The sequence below is a fragment of the Drosophila tropicalis genome, unplaced genomic scaffold (genome assembly GCF_018151085.1).
Source record: "Drosophila tropicalis isolate 14030-0801.00 unplaced genomic scaffold, ASM1815108v1 contig_593, whole genome shotgun sequence".
NCBI lineage: Eukaryota > Metazoa > Arthropoda > Insecta > Diptera > Drosophilidae > Drosophila > Drosophila tropicalis.
Genome location: NW_027173070.1, coordinates 13,823,343 through 13,849,335, shown reverse-complemented (window position 1 = coordinate 13,849,335; position 25,993 = coordinate 13,823,343). Strand labels below are relative to the sequence as shown.

The following is a 25,993-nucleotide window of genomic DNA, read 5'->3' as shown; positions in this document are numbered from 1 at the left end:
TTTGCCCTACTTGAGCGTAGTTATTAAATTTTCCCCTTGAGGCTTCTAGGAGGGCTGCAATTAGGCGCTGCGGTTGAAAGCGTAGCACAAAAAGACCCCGAAAGCCGCAGGAAACAGTTGAATAGAAAAAGAAAAAGTTGTAAGTTCTAAGTAGAAAGCAACCGAATCGCAAGTGGAAAGTGGCAAGTGGCAAATCTTTTCTTGTTACTCATTAAAGGTGCTGTGGTTCTTCTTCTTTGATTAATTTTGGTTAGGGATTGTCGACAGGTGTGCGATTTACATTTGCATAGATTAGGTAGATTAAAGTCAAGAGTTTTTTTATTTTTTTTCATTTTTTTTTTTTGCATTTTTTTGGCAGAAGTTGCGGTTAATTAAAAAGTTTTTGTCGGGAAAAATTTACATAAATTTAATTTACGCCAAATCTGTGTAAATGAATTTCTCTCTCTAATTGACTGACACCTGAGGGCGCCAAAACAAAATGGTCCTTAACAACTGGCAGCGGAGGCGGCGGCGGCAAGCTTAATGCTTTAAAGAGAAGAACCAGTTAAAAGGACTCGAGGTCGATAAGGATGATGGTGGGTGTTGTTGTTGTATCTGCCAAATATTGATCGCATTTTCGCCTCGCCACAACGGAAATAGCAACAACAATGAAGAAGGAAAACCGCAAAACAAAGAGGACAACAACAAAAAAAGAAAAGCAAACTAGGTTTAGCCAAGCATTTGGGTCAAGTAAATCAATTGACAGCTTTTCGAACTTGAGCGAGGACAAGCGAAAAGGGGCGAAAAAAAGGCAATAGCCGTCACCTGGCTGGCCTCTATAAATAAATCATAGCTTATGATAAAAACCCCCAACACATACATATACTTAGCCAGCGACAGAGACAGCAACAGAGTGTGAGAGCAAGAGGGAGACAGACAATGAGTTGCCTGTTTGATAAGATATGGGCCATGCCGATGTTCACACGTGGCAAACTCTCGGCGACACCATTTGACTTTCTGTTGCCGTTTGCACGCCAATCGACCGGCAGTCCACCCATCCCGACATAGTCCCCCTTCCTTCCCCCTCGCCGTCCCACACACACTCACATGCACACACACAGTATGCTCAATCATAATAAAACTTGACATATTGTTACAACAGTCGCGAACTCAAAATCCCGAAAACCCATGGCGTATGCGCAATATTTAGTGTTTTTTTTCCCCCTTTTCGTTTTTCGTCTGCTTTGCGGTCTCTGACATTTTTCGGCAAATTGATTAATTGCCTTGGCAATGCATTTTGTTGCCATTCCCATTGCATTTGGTCTAAATGAGTTTTCATTGCTTTGTAAGCCAAACAAATTGTAATTTTTTTTCTCTTTGTAAACATCATTTTAATCGGCCAGCAGCTGTTGTTTGCAGATTTCAAATTATTTTCATCGAAACGGTGAGCACTTAATTTTCAATTTTAGCCCAAAATTTATTCTATTTTTATGAGCCGAGTGAAAGTTAACCATAAGATTTTTATTGTTCACCGAATTGTATTATGTGCGAATCATTAAACTCGAAAAGGAATCTTCATTTTATTTAATGAGCAACTTTAAGATGGGTTAAATTTGTTAAGTAGTTTTGGTGGGTTAAAAAAAGGAATCTGAAAAAAGGTTTACTTCTTAGAGTAAGCTTAACTTTAGATAATTTAGGGGAGTGGTCAAAGAAGATTGGTATTTTATGTCCTTTAGTGGTTTCTACTAGCTTTTGATGTGATTTTAGTTAAAGTGAACTTTAAATCAAACCCAAAAGGGCTAAAAAAAACAGACCTTAAACGCATTTGTAGAAACATTTTCTACTTTATTATAAACGGAATCTTTTCCAGGTTTGAATTTTTTCTTACTCAGTTTAAAACTTCGGGAATAGAGCCAAACCTTAATAGTTAAAACAAATTTTAAAGTTTCCATCAAGTTCTTGAAAGATATTTTCTATAGATACATAATGAAATTACTCCGTCTGCCCAGTGTATTTATGACTATATGAAACTAAAACACCAGCCTTTCAACTTGAAATAATAGCTTAAGGGCAGCACTCATACGCCATGTTTACCCATTTTATCATGACAACTTTAAAACTGAGTGATGACTTTCTAGAGAGAGAGTGGATTAAATGATGCCTAAATATGATGTGGGATAGAAATTATGTGTTTCCTAGCCATAGTTCTACATGTATTTAAACATTACTCATACGCCGCGTTAACGGCGTTTGACAAACAAAAAAGGAATCTAGTCTATTTTTTGCAATATGCAGATTCCCTATGACTAATGCTATGTTTACACAAAGTTCAAAGTACAATAAACAGCATACAAAAATCGTGCAGTTATACAGAGTACATATAACCCACTCATCGAAAAAGAATGGCGCATGGATAAATCCCACACTTAGTCAAATAAAATATCAAATATATAATATAAATAATGCTTGGCTGTCAGTATTTTTGTTCTTTGGGACCTCATAAACAGCAAGAGCCGACAAAAAAGAAGAACCAACGGCCAGCCGATAGAGAAGAGAGAGAACACGCGCTATAAACAAAGGAAGAAGCTGTAAACGTTGCAATCCATACAGTGTCTCCATGTTGAACGAACGAAATAAAGTCTCTAGTTAACACACACAGCAAAGCACAGCACAAAGCAGGACGAATGGCCGAAAGGGGACGGGCAGGAGAGGGGTAAATAAACAAACAAGCCGAACAAGTCGAAAAGCAAAAACACAAACAAAAAGGCAAATCTTAAGGCCCAGAGGGCCGGGGGGGGATAAAAGCTTACAATGACGACACAAAGCTTTTCTATGTCGTCACAGGCGAAAGCCCTGTGGAAACGAACTGCCAACGACCTCCACATCGTCGTCGTCGTCGTCGCTGATGTCCAAACACTCGACGGCGCTGGCACGGATCGGATGCCTCAAAACAATATACGCGGACACGGAATACAATAAACGCGTACGCCAAAATAGACGGCAAAATTTTTGAAAAACTCAAATCAAAAACACAAAAAAAATCAACCATTTTGCAATATTTCCTAGTGGAAAATTCAATTCAATTTTTATATACAAAAATAAAAGTAGTTCTAAAAATAAGTGAACAAGTGCAAAAAAAAAAAGTAAATAGAAAACGGGAAGAAATCGCAAAAACAAAAGTGGAAATCTGTTTCCAACAAAATACCAAAAAATAAAAAACCAACTAGCGAAAGTTTCATTATTTTTGTGTTGTTTTATGCAAATGTGTTGATACAAATTATCGACCAAATATAAGCCCAAAACATAAGCGGGTCCCCCGCGCTGACACATTAACTCATATTTTTTTGTGGGTGATGTCGGTTTTGTATTTTTTTTTTTTGGGGATATTGACCAAGATAGAGAGAACGGTAACGATAACGAAGCAGCTCATTAGCTAACAGACAGAACGTGAACGTAAATTGCCGGCCAACACGTTAGAAAACAGAGAGCTAAAACTATCACCTGAGGAACCAAGGAACACTTCAGAAATTTTGGACCGGGAAGGATATACCAGGTGTAAGTAGTAACCGAATGAATGAAATGTTTTCATTCTGATTAATTAAAGGCCTAATTGCAATGTCATGACCCATATACAAAACATACAAAAAGAAAAGGAGCAAAAACAGAAGGTCTCGAGAGTTCTGTTCCAGTTTTATTTCCCTTCGCTTACTTCCTTCCTTCCTACTACCTTCTAATGTATCCCTCTTTTTGTCGTCTCACACCCACTCTACTTTACCCTTTCGATTTGTTTATATATTCGCTGATTTTGTTGTTTCCTCTTTTTGGGTATGTTTTTGTTTTTTTCTTTGTATTATAATCAGGAAAATCGCTTTTGGCCTTTTTTTATACCCGCTGTTGTTCCTTTTAGTCCTATTGTCGTTGTCCGCGCATCGTAAAACCCCGTCCGGGGCAAGAGAGTGGAAGAAAAAATCACTCATACGCCACACTGGCGCGAGCTGATGCTGCCTCACCGCCTATGCCAAAAGGCGCATTAAATATTCAACGTTGACTTTTCCGTTGGCAGTAGCAGCTGAGTTTATTGCAACATTCGCTCTCTGTGTGTGTATTAGTGTGTGTGTGTGTGTGTCCAGCTAAGGCAAATAAAAATACACAACAAGAAAAAAGGAAAAGAAGAGGCAACAAACAACAATGGAATGGCATTTGCAATGATTATTTCGAAAGGAAAGCAAAGTCTTTTGGGTGCCATAAAGCATTTGAAACCCTCTCATGGGGCAAATGGCTAAATTACAATCAATTTTTAAGGCATCTAACAAGATAAATGGTTTTTCGAGAGCATCGAAGAAAGAAAACTCAGCCCCGCCGATAAAGGAAAGTGTCGAAAGAATACGAAATTAAATCTCAAACGGATTAAACGAGTATTGATGCCCCTTTTGTTTGAAATTAAATAAAATATTCGCATAGCATTAAATTGAACTTTTGTCTTTTAACATAAGGAAGTGCATTAATATAGCCTTAGTTTAAATATAGCAAAAGTTTAAATAGAGTTTGAACTTTACCAGAAATAACAATTAGTTGAAGTAGACAAAAGTTGTTTTTATTCCTAAATAGATAAACAAATTCATTACTTTATTTAATAATCTTGATTTATTTTATACAATGCCAAAGTTTTCTTTTAATTTCTTTTATATTTATGTCAAAACTATTTGTCATACAATTGGAATTAAATAAAAACTTTATATAAAATAGGTAGAAAAATGTTTGATTTTCTGATAAATTAAAATGATGAATTAAGCTGAATCTAATGTGCATATACAAATATAAAAAACAAAATGAAATATCAATTTTTTTTAAAACCGAAAAAGTTTTGTCAAATTCAAAGTTTTATATAAATATTTGCATAGTTTAATAAAACCAAAAATAAATAAATTTATAAGCTACTTGTGGACAAACAAAGAAATCCCCAAAAATAAAAACACAATTAGAGAACAAGAGAGAGAGAGAGAGAGAGAGAGGAAGAGACAAAAGGATAGATACAGTGAAAATGTTTTCCACTTGCAGAGCTCTTAGTTCAATCAACGAAAAAATAAAAAGGCAACAAGAACAACAACAACAACAACATTGCCACCAATCATGGGCGATAAAATCGTAATACAATTCCCCATTGACCTGGGGACTAATCAAAGCACACACAACACACACACACACACACACACACACTTCAAATGGGTTGCCACATTAGCCACCCACAATCACACTCACACTTACAACCACACCCATCAAACCACCAAGTCAACACAGTGACAACAACAACAACAATAGCAATAGCAACATTTGATTTAACTGCAGTGCGCCAGTTGCTCATTGCTCTGTTTGCCAATTAAACTAAAATGTCTCTGTCTCTGTGTGTGTGTGTGTTTTTGGTGGCGGCACGCGACTTGCAACCACGCCCACAATCCTTCCATATATGTATGTACATATGTATGTATGTACATGCAACTGATAGCATACTGGCCACCTTGGCTTTAATGGCCAAATCAAATTTCCAACTAATTCCATTACAAAAGGAATATTGAAGGGTATATACCGCATATAATGAAATTCGTAGTATGCTTTTAGGCGATCTCTTTTGCCCCATGAGAACCGAAAATTTTGTAAATTCAATTAAAAACCTGGCCTGGCCCGTCCTGGCCATAAAGAACAACCGCAGCACAGGTGCACTCTACCTACCAAACAACCAACCAACCATCCAACCAAGAGGAACATGTGGCCAGTAAGCCCTTCAGCGTAGTTGCTGTCCCTAGTTCCAGGACAGGTCCCAAAATGTCATGTCAGATGCAGGATGAGCTGGGTTTCGTGTCGCGGCATTGTCTGTTCCAGCAACAACAACAAAAAAAAAAAAAGATGCAAAAAAGGAGAGACAAAATATTGTAGTTGTAGTTGACACTGTCGCCTTCCTCTGTGGCCCTCGTTCGTGTGTGGTCCTGTGTCCTGTATGCGGAACATGAAAATGTTCCTTTGAACTATGCAGAGAGGAAAAAAAAAACTAAAGAATGGATAGAACAAAGGACAATTTAACATGTTGGAGAAGAGAGTCGACATTTGTATTACTTTATATTAAATGATTCGGCATTGTTGAGGTGATTCCTAGTAGGAACTTTTTCAATAAAACAAATAGATCTCGAAAGAAATTAATGAATTAATGCTGAACAATTCAGATTTGAGAAAGTTTCTTTTTAGAATAGCCAGCTCTTAGTCCTCACATCTACAAAGGTCTTCCTTTAAAGGCTAGTTAAATTCAAAGAGCCATGGTAAACCCTTTAACCGTTTAACTAAAGGGTATGTCATGAGGAACGTGACTAAAGTCCTGGACTGGTAGTGACAATTGAGTTGGGGAATAGTCGTCTATGGACAAGTGAGAGTATGTCAAACAACATTTCCGCTAGACAACCTCAAAACTAACATAAATATTTACACACACATGGAGACAACGGGTGGAAGAAGGACGAAAATGAGATGCTAGGAGATACACAACTTAAATCGTTAGACTAAAACCTCTGTCAGTTTCGTTTTCTCCATTCTGTTTCTTTCTTTATGGCATTTAAGGCTTGTGATTTTACTTAACTTTAAGCCAAATCAATTTCCACAAAAAGAAAATGAAAAAAAAATCCAACAGAAAAAAGGCAAGAAAGAAAGGAACGCCCCCAAAGTATTTCGAGTATGTGAAATCAAAGAAAGGACTTTCTTTTAGAAGCCACACGCTCATATGGTTTCGATTCTTTCGATTACTGAGCCTTTCGATTGGAACAATAAGATATTAAGAAAATTGTAAATTTCCTCAATTTTCTTTGGCATCGACTTTAGTTAATTATGGCACACAGACGCACACAGTTATATAAACACACGCACAAGGACATCAAAAGCAGCTTTAGATTATCCTCGTGTTTATCCCTGTCAAAAAACTAAATGAAGTGAATTTTTGTGTAAACATCTGCGCCCCAAAGGCAGAAGACAGACAGAAAGAGAGAGAGAGAGGAGGAGAGAAAAAGAGAAGGCAGAGTCAGGCGGTAATCTAAAATTGAAAATAACAAGCAATTGGAGCTCATCCTGGAGAAGAAATTCACAAGTAAGAAAAGCAGAAGGAGCACAAAAGGTGAAAGGCACCCACTCACACTCACACACACACACACACACACTTACCAACCCACACATATGCCTTATCATAATCATCATAAAAGACGTTAAGTTTAAACTAAGCAGACACAATGCTCCCTCTCTCTCTCTCTCTCTCTATCTCTGTCTTTAGATCCGTCTCCTTCTGACTGTGTGTGTGTGTGTGTCTGTGAAGCGGCATAATCCTGCCCTTGAGCACGATTTGTGCAACGATTTGGAAAATCTTTGACAAAAATAAAATCTAGAAACACAGCCTCATCGCCTACCTCTTGTCTCATCATCGATTTATTGAATGATAAGCCCTGAGATGAACTAGGAATAACCCAGCCATTAAATTTTCCATTTTACATACCCTACCCCTACGAAGTAAAGGGGTATATTGGCATTTTTAATATCTACTTTTTTTATTTATAAGTAGATAGAAGATTAATCAACTTTAGAGTAGAAGAAATAAGACATAGCGTATACGCAGAGTGTGCCAGTTAGACATTCGAAGATGATGATTATAAAGGTGGAAAGGTTGAAAATCTACATGTCGAATTTGTATTTACCTTCAGCAGTTGGACTTATTAACAGTGTTTTACCTTCAGACTAGAAGAAATTGTTTGATAAAACTTAATTCATATTTCAATTATATGAAGAAAGGTAAACAAAATAGGTTTTAATACGACAAGGAAAAGAAATAAGTAGAGATAAGCAGAAATCCATATAGTCTATTATGTTATTTTGATATAGAGTATTTCAAAGTCAGTGACAAACCAAATATTATACATCTTTTTTTGTCAAATGTTTTGCTCTTTGTGACCAATGGGAGATTTTGGGTAATTTAATGATTATATCACAAATATTTATCTCGTTTTGATGAAACAAAAAGTTCTAAATACACCCAAATGTATACATATATATACATGATGAATACATATATAATATATATACTTCTTGGGTATAGATGTTTATGGCTTTGCCAAGAGTGCGGCGACTTGTCAAAAAACTAAATGCAAGATAATTTATTTGAGTATCACAAATATGTTTTCATTAGTAAACAGAAAATCACTAAAGAAAAACAAACCAATTTAATTTGATTTCACTTTGTATTTTGTTTTTTTTTTTTTTTGTGAGAATTTTTATGTTGATAAATGACACAAAAATGTTGATTTTTTTTCCTCTATTCCTTGTTCATTTTCTATTTCTCCATTTGTCCATGACCTTTAAAGCCGAAGCAGCTACGGCACAGCAACCTGTGGCCCATTGAAATTAATTTTATCACCGACTGCATCCAACAGGTGACGGTGACATTGGAAAAAAAAGAAGGAAAATAAAAGCGATAAAAATGTTAACGTTGGCTCAAAAGAGCCAAACATAGTTAGTACTCGTTTGTGGGTAAGCGAGATAGATAGATGGATGAAAAAGAAAAGAGAGAGAGGGAAATCCATACAAATAGAAGAAAGGAGCAACAGTGTCAGAGGCCACAGAACAGTAGGAAGTATGTAGTTACATATGTCTGTATGTTTGCCCCAGTCTCTAGACAACATAACCTATGGCAGTCCAACAACAATTGGCCACAAATATGTGTGTGCATTTGTGTGTGTGTGTGTGTGTGAACAATAGAATTGAAATATTTGCCAGTCAATAAGCAGATCAAGCTTTAAAGCCTTAATAGCATTGACAATTGTTGAGCTAGCTCTAACTTTAATTTAAAGGCATAAAAGGAAGCCTACTTTTAGGAGTTGCAATTGGCAGAAGGAAAATCTAGGACTTAAACAAAAGAAATTGCCTTTTCTTCCCTAAAAGAAGAAAGTAAGGCACTTTTATTTTATTACTATAAAGTAAAACATTTTTCAAATAGTAATACCTATAAAATATTGTTATTAATCATGAAGCTTAGTTGAAATAATTATTTCAGAAAAAACACAAATTGTTTAAATCGAATAAGAGAATTGTGAACTTCAGCTGACTTCAACAAAACTTCTACTTGAGTAAAGAATACTAGAAATTAAAAGTTTGATAATCCTTTTTTGCTTATCGAGTTCTTTTGCCAGTTTTGTTTTTAAGATTCAACTAACAGGTTTACTCTTAGACTGAGTTGTTAGCTGCGCTTGGGTGAAAAGTCTGTCTGCAAACTTAAGTAGATAACCGAAACCGTTCATTAAATTTGCATGTTTCGAAGGAGAGAATATATCCCTTTAGCATTTTCGCAACTGTCGCCAAGAACTTGTTAAATTTTGGCCCTCTTTGGTACACATTTTGAGCTGTTTTCTCCCTGCCCATGCTGTGTGCTGAATTGTTGTCAAGTTTCCATTCAGTTGAGCAGCTATGGGGCTGGCTCTAGATTGCAAAAAGAGGCAGGTGTGAGGAGGGGAAGTGGGTTCCCCCACGGTCGTCGTTTTGGTCGTTCGGTCGATCAGGCCATATCAAGCGACATTTATCGACTTTTTTGTTGTTGCTGTACGTTTATCTCAACTTCTCTCACTGATAACTTAAGTTACTTGGAATCCCACACAGCTGTCATCATTTGAGGTGGCCTGACTTCAATAAAATGAAATGTTCTCCTATGAAAATGAATTGTAAAGACTGGTAACTGGAAACCCGAAAAGCAAACAAACCAACAAAAATGTCCCTTGAATTCCTCCTACAATGGCTAATCAACCAGCAAATGGGAGAAGGGGAGGATCTAGAGCTACTACCACTGTCGGGGTCAATTAGAGAGTTGAGATTTCTGCTAATGGCTGTATGTTGGTCCTGTTAGTCAGTAGAGGCCTGTGGCATGAATTGAATGCAAACAAGGCAAATGCCACATATGCGAGTACAGAATTGAATCGATGGTAGATGGTGGGTGAATGGTGGCTGGAGGATTTGCTGACAATGGCGTTTGGTTAAAAAGGATGAAAGTAAGGGACCGCAACGACGAGGACAACAACGAGGACAACTTCATCTGTGGCACACGCAGTTTCATGCACGACTGAATAGGTCAGCTCCCTGTAAGAAGCACAGCTGGATCTACCCAAAGAGGGAGAGAGAGAGAGAGATCAAAATCAACCATGTACCCTTTTTTTTTTGCTGTATTCTTGTTCCCTGCATCACTGGGTTTTTCGGTTTAGCAAATCAAGCGTAAAGTCACATTGGAAATTCCTTTGAAAGCCATTAAATTTCCGAGCCAGAGGAAAGGAAATATGTAAAGCCCCTCAAAGTTTTAAAGTTTTACCAAAACCTTGAGACTAAGTTCATCTAACTTCCCCATTTAGCTAGTATGAAATACAAAAATTAATGAATTATGTTCGAAACATAAAATGGCATATTAAATTTGACTATCTAATGTGCTTGGGCTTGACACTAAACCGTACAAGAATATAATTCAATTAGAGCCACTTGAGAAGCCGGACCACCTTTGGGTCGGTCGCTCGTCAGCTAATGATGCACGTCAACATTGTGGGGAGCTTGAGGAGATTCTAAATGGATTACAAATATGTTTTGATTAGCATGGCGCATCCGCCGCATCTTCTTATTCTTTACTTCCTCCCCCGTTCACCGTCTTCTCGAGGAGGAAAATTGAATTTGTTTTGGAAAATTTGCCTTGGGGTCCACTGAGGAAATGGATTTCATTTTCGCTGTCTTCGCCAAGATCCTGCAAATGGCAATTAGTGTCAATTAGAGAGTGACTCAGTGACTGAGAGGAAGAAGTATGTTGCGATACGAGTTGCAATTTTCCATTACCCGTATGCCATTTGCCACTTACAACTTGCCACTTGCTGCAGAGCCACTCTCTCCATCTCTCCCCACCTTCCTCAAACTGTTGCCTCACCCTCAGAATCATCCACTATCCACTCATCCACTCAGCTGGCAACTTTCAAAGATTCTTGCACATCAATGAAAGAAAAAAAAAAACTACTTTATTTACATCATTAATTGTGAAATGTTTAGAAAGTTTCGTTGCCTTTCGTTTCACTCTTTCTTTCACTCTGATGTTCGTTCGTTCCGTGATGCAAAGGGAAAATGTTATTTTTAGTATATTTTTATAATTTTCTAGTCTCTGTGAGTGTGAGTGTGTTTTTTAAAGACTATGTGATTAAAAATACGGCGGACACTTGAAAGAACAAGCATTTCGAATGGACGTCATAGACGCCTTACCAAAAATTGTTTGCCAGAGAAGAGTCATCATGATGAAGCAATCGGAATTCTTTTCTATATCCAACCATGATATTTAAAGTCTGTTTGCCTTTGTTGAGTCAAAAATAATGACTTGTCAATACCCTGTACTATACCTTGCATTTAAATCGACTCGAGTTTAATAGAAGTTTACGATGAAGATGGTTTAATAACATCAAGAAGGTCAATATATGGACATATGTATATAATAATCTATTATTTAAATTAAAAAGACATTTTCAGTTATGTCAATTTCACATCCTTATTCCCTTTCTCTTCTTTGTGTTTAACATTTCTTGCGTTTATCAAACTTTAGAGTAAAAATTTGTTATTTTATTTGAAACTTTTCTATCTTTTCTCTTAGAAGATGCCTTATAGAACGCAATTTCATTTAGTATTGGAAAATTTATGAAATTGTTTTGTATTTTAATAGTTTTTATAAACTTTTATTAACTTGTTCTTGTACTTTGATAATACATTATTTAGTTAATTATATAAATTCTCACCTTTCTGTTTTTTACCTATCTTTCGTTCTCACCTTATATTTAGTAATAATGGAAGGGCAAACTTCATTGTGGTATCTACCTTCCATCATTGAAAAATACTTTTATGACACCATTTTCCAGGGTATAATAGTGAAACCCCATCAAAGCATCATTCCAATCGAATGATTGGCAACGAAATAAATATGAAATATGTTAAATATTCATCCCAAAAGTAAACATCCCTTAAAGCACACCCCTCTTCTTAGGCTTTGATCGATTTTGCGAGGAGAAAATCCCCAAAAAAAAGAAAATATATAGAGGGGCACCTTTTACAGAAACCTTATTGATGATAGGATAGTAGTCAACCCTTTTTGGACTGCCTTTTTGGAGAGTACATCAACATTTATTTGCCAGTTCCCAGTTCCATGTTCCATGTTGTTATGTTTTTGTAGGTGTGTGTGTGTGGTCTGATGTGGTCCGGATCTCTGGTCTGGGGTCTGGTCTCGAGTCTGGCATGGGGTATGTGGGGTGGAGGGGTGCAGTGTGGTCTGTGTCCGTTTGCATGAGTGACCCAGTTTTTGGTTTAGACGCGTGAAAAGTGGAAACCTGTTTAAAAATAAATTGTTAGAGCTCTCACACAAATAGAGATGGAAGAAACAGAACAAAAAGAGAGAGAGAGAGTAAAAATATTTATGTTTAATGGCCGAAAGCGAAATGAAAAATCACATAGCAAATTATGTTGCATGTTGTTACAAATATTTAGATTCTGCTACAGAATTTTATTTCCATTCCTTTCTCTCTCTTTCTCATTCACTCTTTATGTCTTTGTCTTGGTTTATTTTTATACAATTTGGCCAAGAGGAAAAATACTTGAGAGAAATCTGTGATTTTAATTTGAATTTTTATTTAAATGTTATTTTCATTTGCTTCTTTGGCTTCTTCTTTTATGGCTTTTTTCTTGTTTTGTTGTTTTCTTTGCAGCAATGTGCACCAAAGCAAAACTCAGATTATGAATTATGCACCACGAATAACCACAACAACAACAACAACAACATCAGCACGAAATGCATTGTAGAAAAGTCGTAGCTGCTCCAAGCAATTAGAATTTCATTTAATCAAAGACCAAACACAACGCAACGAGACCAATCTAAATTCTCCAAAGGCCACAAGGAGACAAACACAAGGACAACAACTAGCCAAAGGAACAACCAGCCGCAAAATGGTCGACGACATCTCCCCCATGCATCATCGCATGCAAAAGAAGACACGCAGCGCCTCCATCTGTGCCACCGGGGCCAGCATTGAAACGGTCATTCACAATATGCCCTCCGTTTCGGGCAGCGCCACACCCGAGGGTGGAACTCCGGGCTATCGACGTCGCCGGCCGGCCACGCGATCCCAAAGTGCTCGCATCACGTCGGGTGCCAGATCGGTAAGTACATAGATGCATACATATATACTTTATATACCCACAGATATATAAACACAGAGATACATAGCGAACTAGTTGTAGAAAATGTCATGCTTACTCGCCTGTCGCCTGTCGCCTGTCACTTTGCTTCCACATTTTGGCCAAATATTTTCTTACAAAGTAGATATTTTCAATTGTTTATGGTAATATGTATTTTTGCACAAATTTCACAATGTATTTTTGGGAGTTTTTCCCACATCTGCAGATTGTTTTATTTTTCTGTTTCTGCTTCTGTTTGTTTTATTTTCCGTTTCTTGGCAGAAGGCCCAATGTTTGGTTTGTCAAATTTGTCGACGACCTGATTTATCGTCTATGGAACTTAAAAACATGGCGAATTCTATACGGTACTTGCCTACATAACCTAAAAAAAAAAAGCGGTTTGACCCTTTTTTTTTAGAACTAAGGATTGTTATTTTCAAAATAAACTCTACCAACAAAACCGTTAGCTTTTCCAAGTGGAGAATCGTTTGGCGAAGGTTCTTCATAACCTATAAAAACCATTTTTCTCATATATTTCCGAAAATTCTATTGTGAACTTTGTCAGACCTAGCCAACTTAGCCATGAGAATTCCAGGAAAGTCATTTACCTTTATATCTTTTACCTAAATTCTACATAACCTATATATTTATGACGTATATCTTCCTTCAATACTTCCAACTTTCAACATAACCTATATAACTACCTATCTCTAAAGAATTCGAAAAGTTTTTAATAGTTTTTTGAACAAATTTAAGTATTTCATCATTGAATATATAAATCAGGTCTTACTCACAGAAATGCTATCAAAATCCAAAGATTCGAATCCAAAGAATGATTATTCGACTTAACCTATAATATCGGATATTTCAATATATCTATCGAATCTATCTTCATCTCTAAAAGATTCAAAAACATCGATTTTAAGAAAGACTATATTAAGCGCAGTCAGTCATACCAAACCAAATTTTTGAGATTACTTTCAAAATATTCAGAATTCTCCGGCGAAAAATCGGGGAAATTTCCTTCTCTAACTAAACAAAGATTTACCTCCTAAAACTAGTCGAATTTCCATATCTAAAAACAATTTACTCTTCAAAGAGAACAATTTCCTCCCCCCCAAATGGGTAATTCCTCCTTATAAGAGGAAGATCCGCCACTGCAAAAGGTCAAGCCCATCTCTAACTACTTCTTCAAGAGTAATCACAGTAATCACAAAGTATAAATCTTAGCATGTCAATTGTCAAAAGTATTGGAAAAGCAACAGCAAAACCCGCACTCACATGACAGCCTACAGAGTGTTGCGTGTGTAATTGCAAATTTGCCATCGTTTTAAAATCGATTACATAACGTTCTTTCGTCGGCGAAGTACAAAGGTTAGCGGTTAATCGTGCAAGTCAATCTGGTGCATTAGTTTTGCCCATTGCTAGTTAAAATAATGTTAATGAAACGGAAAGAGCAAAAGGTCCTGGAGATTGCGTGTAACTCTAATCGGAATAACATCATTAGCATTTTGGTATACATATGTATATTTAGTTGCCTGCACGTAAGAATGCAATTTGTAGCAGATTATGGTTCAACTGGAACCTCTGAAGCAATAGTCCTGCGATTGCCTTGAGAGGGCATAAATGCCAGCAGTATGTTGGACATTAGTTGTTCCTGGCGTGCCATTTGGGTGGCCGTTTCGGGATCCAGGTGACTACCCATCGTCTGCGATTGAGTTTCATCCACGACGATGCCTTTCTTCATGATGCGAACCAAACGATGGGCGCAACGTTTCTTCTTGGCACGCCTGGCATACTCAGCATGATCGGTATGCCTCGCCTTGGGCACAAACTGGTGGCATTTCGGTGGCAGGCATAGGCAACGGCAATAGCTCAAATTGTGATTCATATACTCCGCGAATTCTTCGAAAGATGCAAGCAACTTTTGATAGGTCTCCACGCTATTCAGCTCCAATGGATCCATTTGACGTATTGCACAATCCATTTTCAGATATCCGGCATGGAAAAAGCTGAAGAGTTCCTCAACCAAATCCATGAAAAACTGAATTGGCTTGTGAAAGGCATCGCCCACAATGAACGGAGTCTCCGCCTTCATATCCAATTGTTTGCATCTCTTACGGAATTCCAAAAGATCCGGACGCATCTCGGCAACGGCATTGCCCAACTTCTTAGTCGAATGCATGATGATTTGATAATTATAATGATATTTGCTTATAATCAACTCCTCACTCTCAATAGCATAGTTCTGGGGACATTTGCAGTTCGTGTCCATTTGCATGAATATCAAATAGTGTTGGGTCAAATGCCAGAGGTGGTCTGCCGCCAGACGTTGAATCTCCATTTCCTTGAGCCAGATATTGTAGTAAGCATGGAAGTCCTCCTCCATGCGGAGTAAAACTCTCAACACCCTGGACTCTAGATCCTGCCCCTGTTGAAGTTCACTTATAGCTGGTACAATTTCGCTTTCTTTAAGGCTCACTTGATGTGAACTTGGACTTAAAACCATTCTGACTGAATGTTTAACTTTCTGTGGGTTTTTGGTATCCATTTCGGAGAGACAACTGTGCAAAATATGTAAGATGTTGTTTAGTTTATGAATGTTTAAAATATTCCACATAACATTTCCAATTTTGTATCCAACTGACAACTCTTTCAAAGATATCTAACTCGTTATCAATCTGGTCTAGACCTAATGGAAATATTAAAGTCCAGTCTAGTAGATTTAAGTTCTTCTAAGGATGATGATGACTCCTTCAAATTCAATTGGTATGCTCATGTGTGTGTGTGTGTGATCTGTGCCAGGACAGGGAGTGTAAATTGAATTATGTTCTGGCCAAATTCAATTTCTGTTACTGCTGCTGCTGCCGCTGCGAGGACAAAGAGAGCTGAGCACACGTTTGAGTCCTGGCATACGTTGCGTATGAGTTGTCCCTGGTTCTGGCTTGTTCTTTATTCCTGATGGCATTATTAGCACACACACAAAACGATGTGCAATGTGCAAAAAAGAAAAGAGAGCAAGCGCCTCAGCAAGCGCTAAAAATGTCCTGATAAACATGGCCATGATGACAACAGGGAACGTTGATGTTGATGCTCCTGTGCCCCAAGCTGGTAATTTATATAGAAAAAGTTTCCAAGTCGACGACAGCAACAACAACACTACATCACATCACATCACATCACAACTTGCACACCCACATATGGGCGTAACCTGTGAGGGCGTGGCTGTAATGAGTTCTCAGCTATATAAATACAGAAAGCAAAAGAAAAAAAAACGTAAGAAAAATCCGCAAGACTACGAAATGAAATGACTTTTGGTTTGTTTCAAGGGGAGTCACTGAATCACACAGATCTAAGCAGCAAAACAAAGAAGAAAATGTTAAGAACTTTGTAGTACAAGTACTGTCGATTCCATAATACGTTTCCCCCCCAACCCCATCACCGCCAGACATATGGAGGCACTTGCCATCATCACCAGGCGACAACTGAAACGGCAAAAGTTTTATGTAAAATGCTCAGATTAAAGTACAACAAAGCCAAAAAATATTTTAAAATTGAAAACGGCTTAAAGGTATTGGATTGGTATACGAATATGACCAGAAGGAGCCATGAGATAGATTCCTGTAATAAAGGACTAACATTTGGCCCGTTCACGTTCTTAGATCAGTAACAATATTGGTTGTTGCATAATGATTTAAGCTCTTATGCTTTCAGATTAAGTGTTCCGTATTCCCTGTATAGTAATAGTAATTAGTTTACAAACAGGCTTATTCATTAGTTTTCAATTATCCTTGTCATGGACTGGATGTCTTCTTCTTACTAGATTTGTCTAGCAGAAATCATCGGAAAATTATAATACCCTTGGTAAGGAGATAAAAACTCTAGTAAAACCATTTGTGGCAAAAAGGACTAATTGGGGATTAAATCGTTTGAGTTGCTACAAAATTGAAGACAAGCTGAAAGGACAATCGAATAAAAGCAGGAAGTAATTAATTTTGCTCAAGCAAAGTCTCTTGTTGACTGCATTCGAACCGAAAACCAAATACTTAACCATAACCAAGCCCCCCAAACTCTCCCGTTGGCGCACTCCGTTCGTCCAGGCGATGCAGGAATATTTGATTAAGCCAGAGTTACAGGCGAAAGTAGAGCAACTAAACATGAAAGGAAGAAAGACGAGCAATTACTGGTCACGAGAGCTCAAGTAATGTGTGTGTGTGTGTGCGTTGGGTTGTCCGGGTGTGTGTATTTTTGTGGTGTGCTTGTTGGCCATAAAAAGAGCAAAAAGCGGCCACTAAATAAACAGGCAAAACATTTACACTGACAGCTTGCCTAATGGCCGGTCCAACGCCATCCATTCCAACTCACCGCCTTTTAGGCCACCCGATTCCCACCCACCCAACTCTCATCGTGGCCCAAATCCATGAGCCACTTGACAGCTAACGCGATGGTAACAAACGCTTCCGGCGTGCAACATTCCAACGCAATGTGAAATACTCCCAACGTATCGTATCGTATCGTATCGTATCGTATCCCTTGTGAAGCGGAAGTCAGCTAACAAAGTTGGACATTTTGCATGTAGCCCATCCAAGTGTGTGTATATATGTGTGTGTGTTGTGTATGTGTGTATAGTATATGGACCAAAAAGTTTCTAAAGAAGCATCGATAGACACTGCTGAAGCGGAGACAGGTGTTGAAATTAGTTTTTCGTCGTGTCGCTGACACATTTCCGTCCCGAGACACTGCCACAGGCTCTCACTTGGAGGCTGTCAGTCAGTCAGACAGTCAGTCAACTGAGCTCTCGACCCATTCGCAGGATTTAGAGCAAGGCAAACTTTTGTGTTGCAAAACAAATGCTTAGCTGATTGCATTTTGAGTGGACCCTTTTGCTAGGACAGCCCCCCATCCCCCTCACCCTATCCACGATTACGTATACTCAAGTGTCCGGCCTGGCTAACCTTGACATTTATTTAGCGAAAGCGAAAAGTTGTTCAGCCAAAGGGGGTGGAGGCGATCGGACGTCGCCTAGAGGCTGTGCCAAAGGCAAATGCAGACGGCAAAGCGTGCCAAATGTCAACTCATTCGATAAATTATGGTATTACATATTGACAGGGACGGATTTGCAAGCCAAAGAGGGTTATTGAAAAGAATTGATGACAGATAAAGAGGAATTACATCAATGCTTGCCAATTTGACAGCAAAGAAACGAAAGTTTCATTGGCATAAAACCTTGTAAAACTTACCCAACAAATTGATTATTTTATTGATTAAAAAGCAGAGAACTTTCAGAATTTCCGGCTGGGAATGTCTTTGAGTGGTAATGGAATCTAATCTATCTAAAAAGTTTAAGCCTCAAGAAACTTTTAAAACAGACCCCAAAGGAACCAAACCAAACGGTAAACAAATTTCCGAACATTTATGAGTGGTTTAGTGACCAGATTTCTGACAATTTGCTGCACTCCACTCCCGTATTTCTATGCGGACTTTATTTTTTTGCTGTGACAAAACAAATGCAATTTAATTTCTCACTCGATTTGCCAAAGGGCAAATGCAGAAGAAGAAAAAATCTTGCCGCAATCCATAAATCAAAGACCTGATAGCCTTGGGGAATGCAGATCTCATTGATGGATGTTCGGGATGGGATGTTTGAGGGGGTGGGTTGGATGTTTGGATGAAGAAAGTTTTATCGGTTTATTTATTTGTCTGCGTTTGGCATTTTGCAGGTTCGTCGTCGCACCCAGGCTCAACAGCAGCAGCAACAGCAACAACACACGCTCCAGGAGACCCGCTCCTATTGCACCAGTGAGCCACGTCTTAGCGAAACCGAGACGCCACCGCAAAGACGTAAACTCTCGCAGCGACGACCACAGCCGCACGGTAAGGAAACCCATGGTTAGGCTAAGAAACGAGACTCAGTTTAATGATCAATACTGGGTCCATCAAATGTTGTGACGGGCAACAAATTAGCCAAGTGCTGAGTTCTGATATTTTATGTACACGACATACACATAAAAAACAAAAAAATTAAAACGACTACGAAAACCCCAAATACAACACAAGACACGGGAAGCTCTCAGCCAAATTGCTCACAGCAGGACATTGGGCTTTGGCCAAGACATTGGAAAATTGACCATAAATGGTTTAGTGGCTAACAGCAGGAGTTTGGCGACAGCTTATCTCAACGTCCAAGGTGTAAGATTGTCACAATTGTTCAACCAACTTGACAACTTTAAGCCACAGAGAGATTTCTGACACAACAAAATTAAATTTTAGTCAAGTCTTGATAATAAATTTATACAAATTAATTCAATTATTGCACCTGCACGAATTAGATACCATTAGAAACCCTCACTCAAACGTGCTTTATTTACTAATTACTGCAAATTCCCAAAATCCTCAACTCAAGAGGGGTCAATCTCTTTAAAATTTATTAGTCTCCCACATTTAAGTGATTTCCTCTAGTTTATTGCTTAAATGGAAATTTAATATGGATAAGTAATCAACTGATTGGCCGAGCAAAACTTACTCTTTGCCACAAAGTTCATTGATTCACCAATGCACAGGGATTCGTTTGGCAAAAGTTGTATGAAAAAGTTGATATTTTTCAATAAAGAGCACTTTGTGTAGTTATTTATGCAAGAAACTTTTATATTTTTAGCAATTTTTCTAGAGCTTCTTAAACTTCAAGTATATTTAAAAAAGAAGAGACAAAAAAAAAACTGTGAGAGAAGTGTGTGTACCTCTAAAACAACTTTAACTGCTTATAAAACTAAAAAAAAAAAAAACCCATAACATTTATCTCTCTCTTTTCTTTAACTAACAATACAATAACAAGATAGTTTCAAAAGTATCACACACATTTTTAAAGAATTAAAGAACAAAATTCGGATTCGAATTTCAAACAAAAATTTCATTATGTTTTAACCGACAAACCACTGTGCAAAGGTGAACATTTTTACAAGCTTAATTACGTAAAAGAAAGAAAAAACAATTTGCCCTTAATTTACAATATTTCTTTACCAATAATGTTGATTTAATTATCAACAGGAAGCACGTTCAATGAGACGAGAAGGAAAAGAACCATTGACCCAGTTCACAAGGCAAACAAATCAAAATGTTTCGTTATTTTGTTGCCCAAGAGCCAAAAGTGTGTGAACTGTAAATGGAATTGAAATAATTGATGAAAAAACCATCATGATGAATTCAATTAAAATTTTTGAAAACATTTTGTCATTTCCAGGACATAGGAAATCGAACGCCTTCCTGGACGTACCCACAATGAATATGCATCACCTGCGCGTCAACGATGATGATGAAGATGTGGACAGATTGCGCACATTTAGTGCCTCCAAGGGAGGTAAGTGACGAGTGGGGGCTTGGACATTTTATTAATTTCAAAATGAAATTCAAAATCAAGCAAAAAGGCCAACAAGATCTTAAGGATTATACTAAATGCGGGCCAAGCTGAAACCCAAAGGGCATTTTGGCTCTGGAATTATAGTTAGTTTTGGCCCCAAAAACGTATCCCATCTATTGAAATCTCAAAAAGTCTATTATTATGTAAAGAAGGGGGGAGAGAGAAGGAGAGAGGGGGGTGATTGCGGTAGTGGGACAGATATCAATGACATTTAATGGCATCCTCGTGAGAAGAGAGAACTTCTGTTTTGTGCCTCCTTTTGTTGTACATTTCTGTCACGTTGTTATTGTTACTCCATAACAAGCAGCCAGGCGGTGACTATAGATAGATATTTAGTATCCTCCCTCCTTCTGCCCTAATGGGATGTACTATGTGGTGTGTGTTTGCATGCATAAATGCATATTGGTGTTGGCTTTAAGTACGTGTTTAAGCCCACCCACAGTGGAAGCTCTTCACACAAACATGACAGCAAACAGTCGACAAGAATCTGAGCATGAGTCTGAGGTCTGAGAACATGTATTAGCAACAGAAGGTGTCATAACTTAGTCATGAAGGAAGCAGCTCTTCTGACAGGACGTCAGACTCACCAACTCACTAGACTCGAACACATACATATATTTACATATGTATGTACCTACATATTATATGTAACTAAAAACCAAAACTCTGAATCTTATCTGGCAGAGGTGGAAAGAGAATGAGACATACATAAGGTTCTCCTTTGATTGAAATTTTCATCCAACACTTAAAGGCAAAAGGAGAAAAATAGATCTTTAGTTGGAGAAATACCAACTTTTATAACTGCTGTTGTCTTTTAGTATAAAAAGGACATATGTATATCCCTAAAAATGGGGGAATACGTATTTTGAGTTGATTTTGTGATTTTTTAAATATATTATTTCAGTATAGATGAGGTAATCTCTCACCTGTTATCTCTCTCATGCGAATTCATTTATCTTCTGCAATTTTGCAATCCAACCAAATTTCAAAGAGAATATCTATGAAAATAGAATGGAATTCTTGTTCCCCATTTATCTTTAAGAAGAATTCTTTATCTTATTTATTATCTCATATAAATCATTTTGAAATAATTTATGATATACCCTGCTTGCATTCTTGTTAATGATAGAGTATTAGACATTCGGAGCTGTTTTGTACGGTTTTGTTCTGTCTGCCTGTAACATAGTTAGTTTTCTGTTCTAAATTGTCAGAGTGCCTTCGTCCTCTGGTTGGGGCTGTGGCTCTGGCTCAGGCTCAGTCCTTGTACCTGTCCCTTGGCCTGTGGGGACTCATCCTTGGAGCTATATTGTAAGGATGGCAAGCCAGGGACATGTCTTAAAAGACAGTTCCATATTAAAATTCAATGAAGTGTCTGCGTTTACTCAACTAAATTGCTTTCAAATACAAGCCAAAAGCTGCCTTCGAAGGCGTCATGTGTGCGCACATTTAATTAAACTTAATACGCTGACGAATAAAAACCCGCAAGAGGACACACAAAAGGTGCAGGGTGGTGAAGGGGGGAAACCAGTGGGTTGCCAGCCGCAGCCCATCAATTATGTTTACGGATTGTACAAGTGCAAAAACTTCGTCAGAACTGCGCCCCCACTGAAAACGGTTGAAAATTTTCGCCTTTTTTGAGGCCAGATGGACATTGATTCAATCACTTCGGTGGTCATTTATGGGGACAGTGCGAAAGGGGTAACACCACCACCGAGGATCGAGGGGATGGTACTGAAAAGTGATTAATTGATACGCATATACGAAGGCGGAGTGTCAGTCAGCGGCATGAGCCAATAAAGCGTCATGAATGAAATTTTTATTTCAACAAACGAAAAGCTCGCAAACAGCACAAAAAACGAAAAAAAAAAAAAACGGCTGAAAATCGAACACTTAAAAACTGAACAATGCCGTATCCTGGAGGAGGCATACATATACGTCCGTATATCCAATATACATATGTGGAACAGTTTTGCGTGGGACGGCCTCTTCTTCACTCTGTGTAAATTGAATTATAATTGAATGAAGGCGCAGTGTCCGCAGTGACACAGTCCCTGGGCCAAGTGGAGCAATGTGGAGATAAAACACATGCCAATATTATATTGGAATTGCAAATAATAATTATTACGAGGACCAACAGACGACAGACATTCGATTTTAATCATCGGTTACAGCAGTTTCAGCAAAAACAAAAACAAATATATTTCAAGGACCACTTTCAAGTTTATAAATAAACAATTCCTTTTCACTCATAAGTGCACTTAATAAATTAATTACATTAATAATGTTTTTTATATTTGTTGAGTCTAACCATAACTAGGACCAGAAAGTATAAGCCTTTTATAATTATAATTTTAGGGAATCATTGTAAATACTTAAAGTAATTACTCAGTCAAGTCAGTTTATTGCTCTAAAACTATAAGTGCTTCTATATATGCTAATCTTTGATTAGCATCTTCGATTTGTTATTTAATTAACTTTATCTCAAACTTCTATCTAGATTACGATTATTTCAAAGGCAACACAAAGTAAGTAGATTGTCTGTTGAACCATATCTAGAGCCAATCTTTATTTACTTCATTTAGTTATGACTCCCAACTAATTTTAAGATTGAAGATCTAGTGGGCCCTTTGAAATTATGAAGTTCTTAAACAAAGTTTGTGGCAATAGAACTTGGTGATTCTTGACAACCTACTTTAAAATCTCCTCAAACGATTGACCTATAGCCTGCTTAAACGTTCGGTTTTACTTAAGACCTTTTATCCTTATTTAACTTTTAGCCAAAGGATTTCGTATTTGCAAAAATCTAATTATATATCTATCAGAACATATAATTTCTCGAAATTTTTAACTATTCGAAAAAGAGAAATCTGCTTTATAGATGTAACTACAGAGAGATTACCATCTTGTTTGGATAATAATCAAATGGGAAATCATTTTTATGCTCTCTGTCAAAATTTTGTGAGTGGATCTCAACACTCCCACATAAATTCTAGCACATTGTTCAAGACTCTACTCATGTATATAAGTATATATATATTTATACAAGATAAAATGATGCATAACCTTGAGCTTACTTCACCGATAATCTTAATGTTAATGTTAATTTTTGGGGAACATGTGCAACATTTCTTGCAACACTCGAATCTGAACAAATTTTAAATCAATCGTCGTATAAAATGCTCCATTTATTTTCCTAAACAGTTATTCTTTATTAAAACAAACAGCAACAGATCAAAGATGAAAATGAAATGAAAACAATTGATTTTTCTTTGCCTTTTTCTTTTCGATTTCTGTTGATGGAAAGAAAAGAAATTGCAAAATTTCGTTTGCTTTTCCTTTTTGTTTATTTGTTGCCAATTAGTCATATATATAAACATATATATTTATGCATATTGTATATGTATGTATATATATATATAAATACATATGTATGTATGTATGTATGTATATAAATCCAGCTAAAAATAACAATTGTACACGGCCAATGGAATTTGGGTAAACTAAATTTTGTTGGCCAAAGGAAAAATTTGTTATTACAGGCAGTTTGCACCTTTTGTTTTAACCCATTTCATTTACCCACACACACACACAGAGAACCCGATTTTATGGCTTTCCAATGATGACGGACGAAATCGCCTCCCTTTTTCCATCTCGGTCGTCCCCCTCGCAATTTACCGCTACCCATCAACAAAAATTTCCCCCTAAAATGTAAATGTTTAGATACATTTTTCGGTAATTAATTCAAATGTTCACAATTAATGACCACAAAAAGCTATTAGTGGGAAAGAGATAGACAACAGGCGTAGAGATCGTGCGAGCGAAATGGATGTATGCAGTGCGAGAAAATCTCGAATAAATGTTCAAATATTGCAATAAGGCAGGCCATAAGTCTATTTATGACATTTTAAATGTACACAAAATCGTATACTTACATAAACAGGCATCAGACCAATGCGAAATAATGTATTCTCGATGTCTTAACCCATTGCCAGACCAATGGGTGGAAAAGCGAGACAATTTTCAATGGGAAAACATTGAGATTAAGTTCCCTAGGGAAAAAGGTTTTCTAAAGTATTTTTGTTTCTGAAACTTCTACTAAAACGGATACTTTCTTGATATAATGCCTTACTAATTCCTTTTTCTGTGTCGTTATAGCTAAACTAGTTTGAGTTTTTGCCCTATGTAATTCCTAATCTTCTATTAGTTAGTCTAAAATCTAATATCTAATCTGGTCCAGATCCACTATAGATAACTTTTGTCGAGATGCTACTAAGATTGAGTTTCTATCTACTTTCCTGCCTCGTTTTTCTTAGAGGATGGCCAATTTCGTATAGACATACTTAATCCTTTTGAAACTCTGAAAAACTCCTTTGAAGTTCACACAATTCAGAAGTAGCATTTCTCAAAGATCTATTTGTAGTGTTGCCAGATCAAGCTTATATTTTCTAACCTCAATTTATACATATTTTAAGTTCAGAAACCTAGAAATACTTATCAAAATGTTCGTTTAGTTTGAAAGTTATTAAAAATAAAGCCATTAACCATTTACCTTATATCAAGAGAAATAAAATACTATAAAGTTATATATAAATTGGATAATTCGGATGGATTATTGGTAGCTCTAAGTTGAATTTCGAAACTTCCTTCAATTGTTTCGTATTGCGTGAATTTCAGCAAGTGTTAAAATATTCAAATTGGTATGGGAAATATATGAACCTTGTGCCAATTAATTTGCCAATGCAATTTTAATTTCTTAATTTACCTCAAACATGGCAAAGGGGAGAAACAGTTTCTGAAAATATTGAAAAATAATGGCACACAAATTCGGGCAAACACAGAAAATAAATTTAAAGACTGAATGAATGAGTGAATGAAAAGGTAGCAGAGAGGAAGACGAAAAAAAAAAAAGAATGATTGTTATATATTGTTTGGGAACTGATGATTTCTTTAAAACTGTCACGTTCTGCATTCGTTTTTTGTATAAGCATATTTCTCTCTGTTTTTCCTCCTCCTCCACAGGCATCATCAATCGTGGTGACTCCTTCAGACGTCGCCGTTCGCGCAGCAATAGTCTGGCCCCATCCAGTCCCCTGCATCCACGCAGCGGTGTGGGTGGTGGCATCGGTGGCGGTGGCTCTGGCGGTGGAGGTGGCAGTAGCCTCCATTTGGGCTCTGGCTACAATGGAGGCAGCACTAGCAACGGTTTCGGTCATGGAGATGTACAGGAAAATCATCAGCCTGTGGAATTCTATCGGGTGGAAATGTTGGGCTCGGCAGGTGTGGGTAAACAGGCATTAGTTTCCCAATTCAGGACCTCCGATTGCATCAATGCTTACGATGGGCCAGGTAAAG

The 25,993-nt window shown here is 37.4% G+C and overlaps 2 protein-coding genes across 5 annotated transcripts in view; one reads left to right on the top strand and one right to left on the bottom strand.

The window, feature by feature from the left end:
* Nucleotides 1–2,891: 2,891 nt before the first annotated feature.
* Rgk3 (Rad, Gem/Kir family member 3) overlaps nucleotides 2,892–25,993 on the top strand; it is a 30,163-nt gene continuing 7,061 nt past the window's right edge. For 2 of the 4 annotated variants that reach the window (XM_068290594.1, XM_068290593.1), the window contains exons 1-5: nucleotides 2,892–3,534; nucleotides 12,759–13,209; nucleotides 18,948–19,101; nucleotides 20,465–20,581; nucleotides 25,661–25,987. In XM_068290594.1, the coding sequence (XP_068146695.1) occupies nucleotides 12,997–13,209; nucleotides 18,948–19,101; nucleotides 20,465–20,581; nucleotides 25,661–25,987 (811 nt within the window). In that variant the 5' untranslated portion in view covers nucleotides 2,892–3,534; nucleotides 12,759–12,996. Of the gene's footprint in view, nucleotides 3,535–12,758; nucleotides 13,210–18,620; nucleotides 18,879–18,947; nucleotides 19,102–20,464; nucleotides 20,582–25,660; nucleotides 25,988–25,993 lie in introns of those variants that run through there. The other 2 variants (XM_068290596.1, XM_068290595.1) reach the window with 2 other exon arrangements.
* LOC137577199 (uncharacterized) lies at nucleotides 14,737–15,872 on the bottom strand. Its single transcript, XM_068290597.1, has one exon. The coding sequence runs from the start codon at nucleotides 15,845–15,847 to the stop codon at nucleotides 14,795–14,797; it is 1,053 nt and encodes a 350-aa protein (XP_068146698.1). The 5' UTR covers nucleotides 15,848–15,872; the 3' UTR covers nucleotides 14,737–14,794.

Coding starts and splice junctions, on each gene's coding strand:
- LOC137577199 (XM_068290597.1), bottom strand. CDS start 15,847: ATGTGGAATATTTTAAACATTCATAAACTAAACAACATCTTACATATT.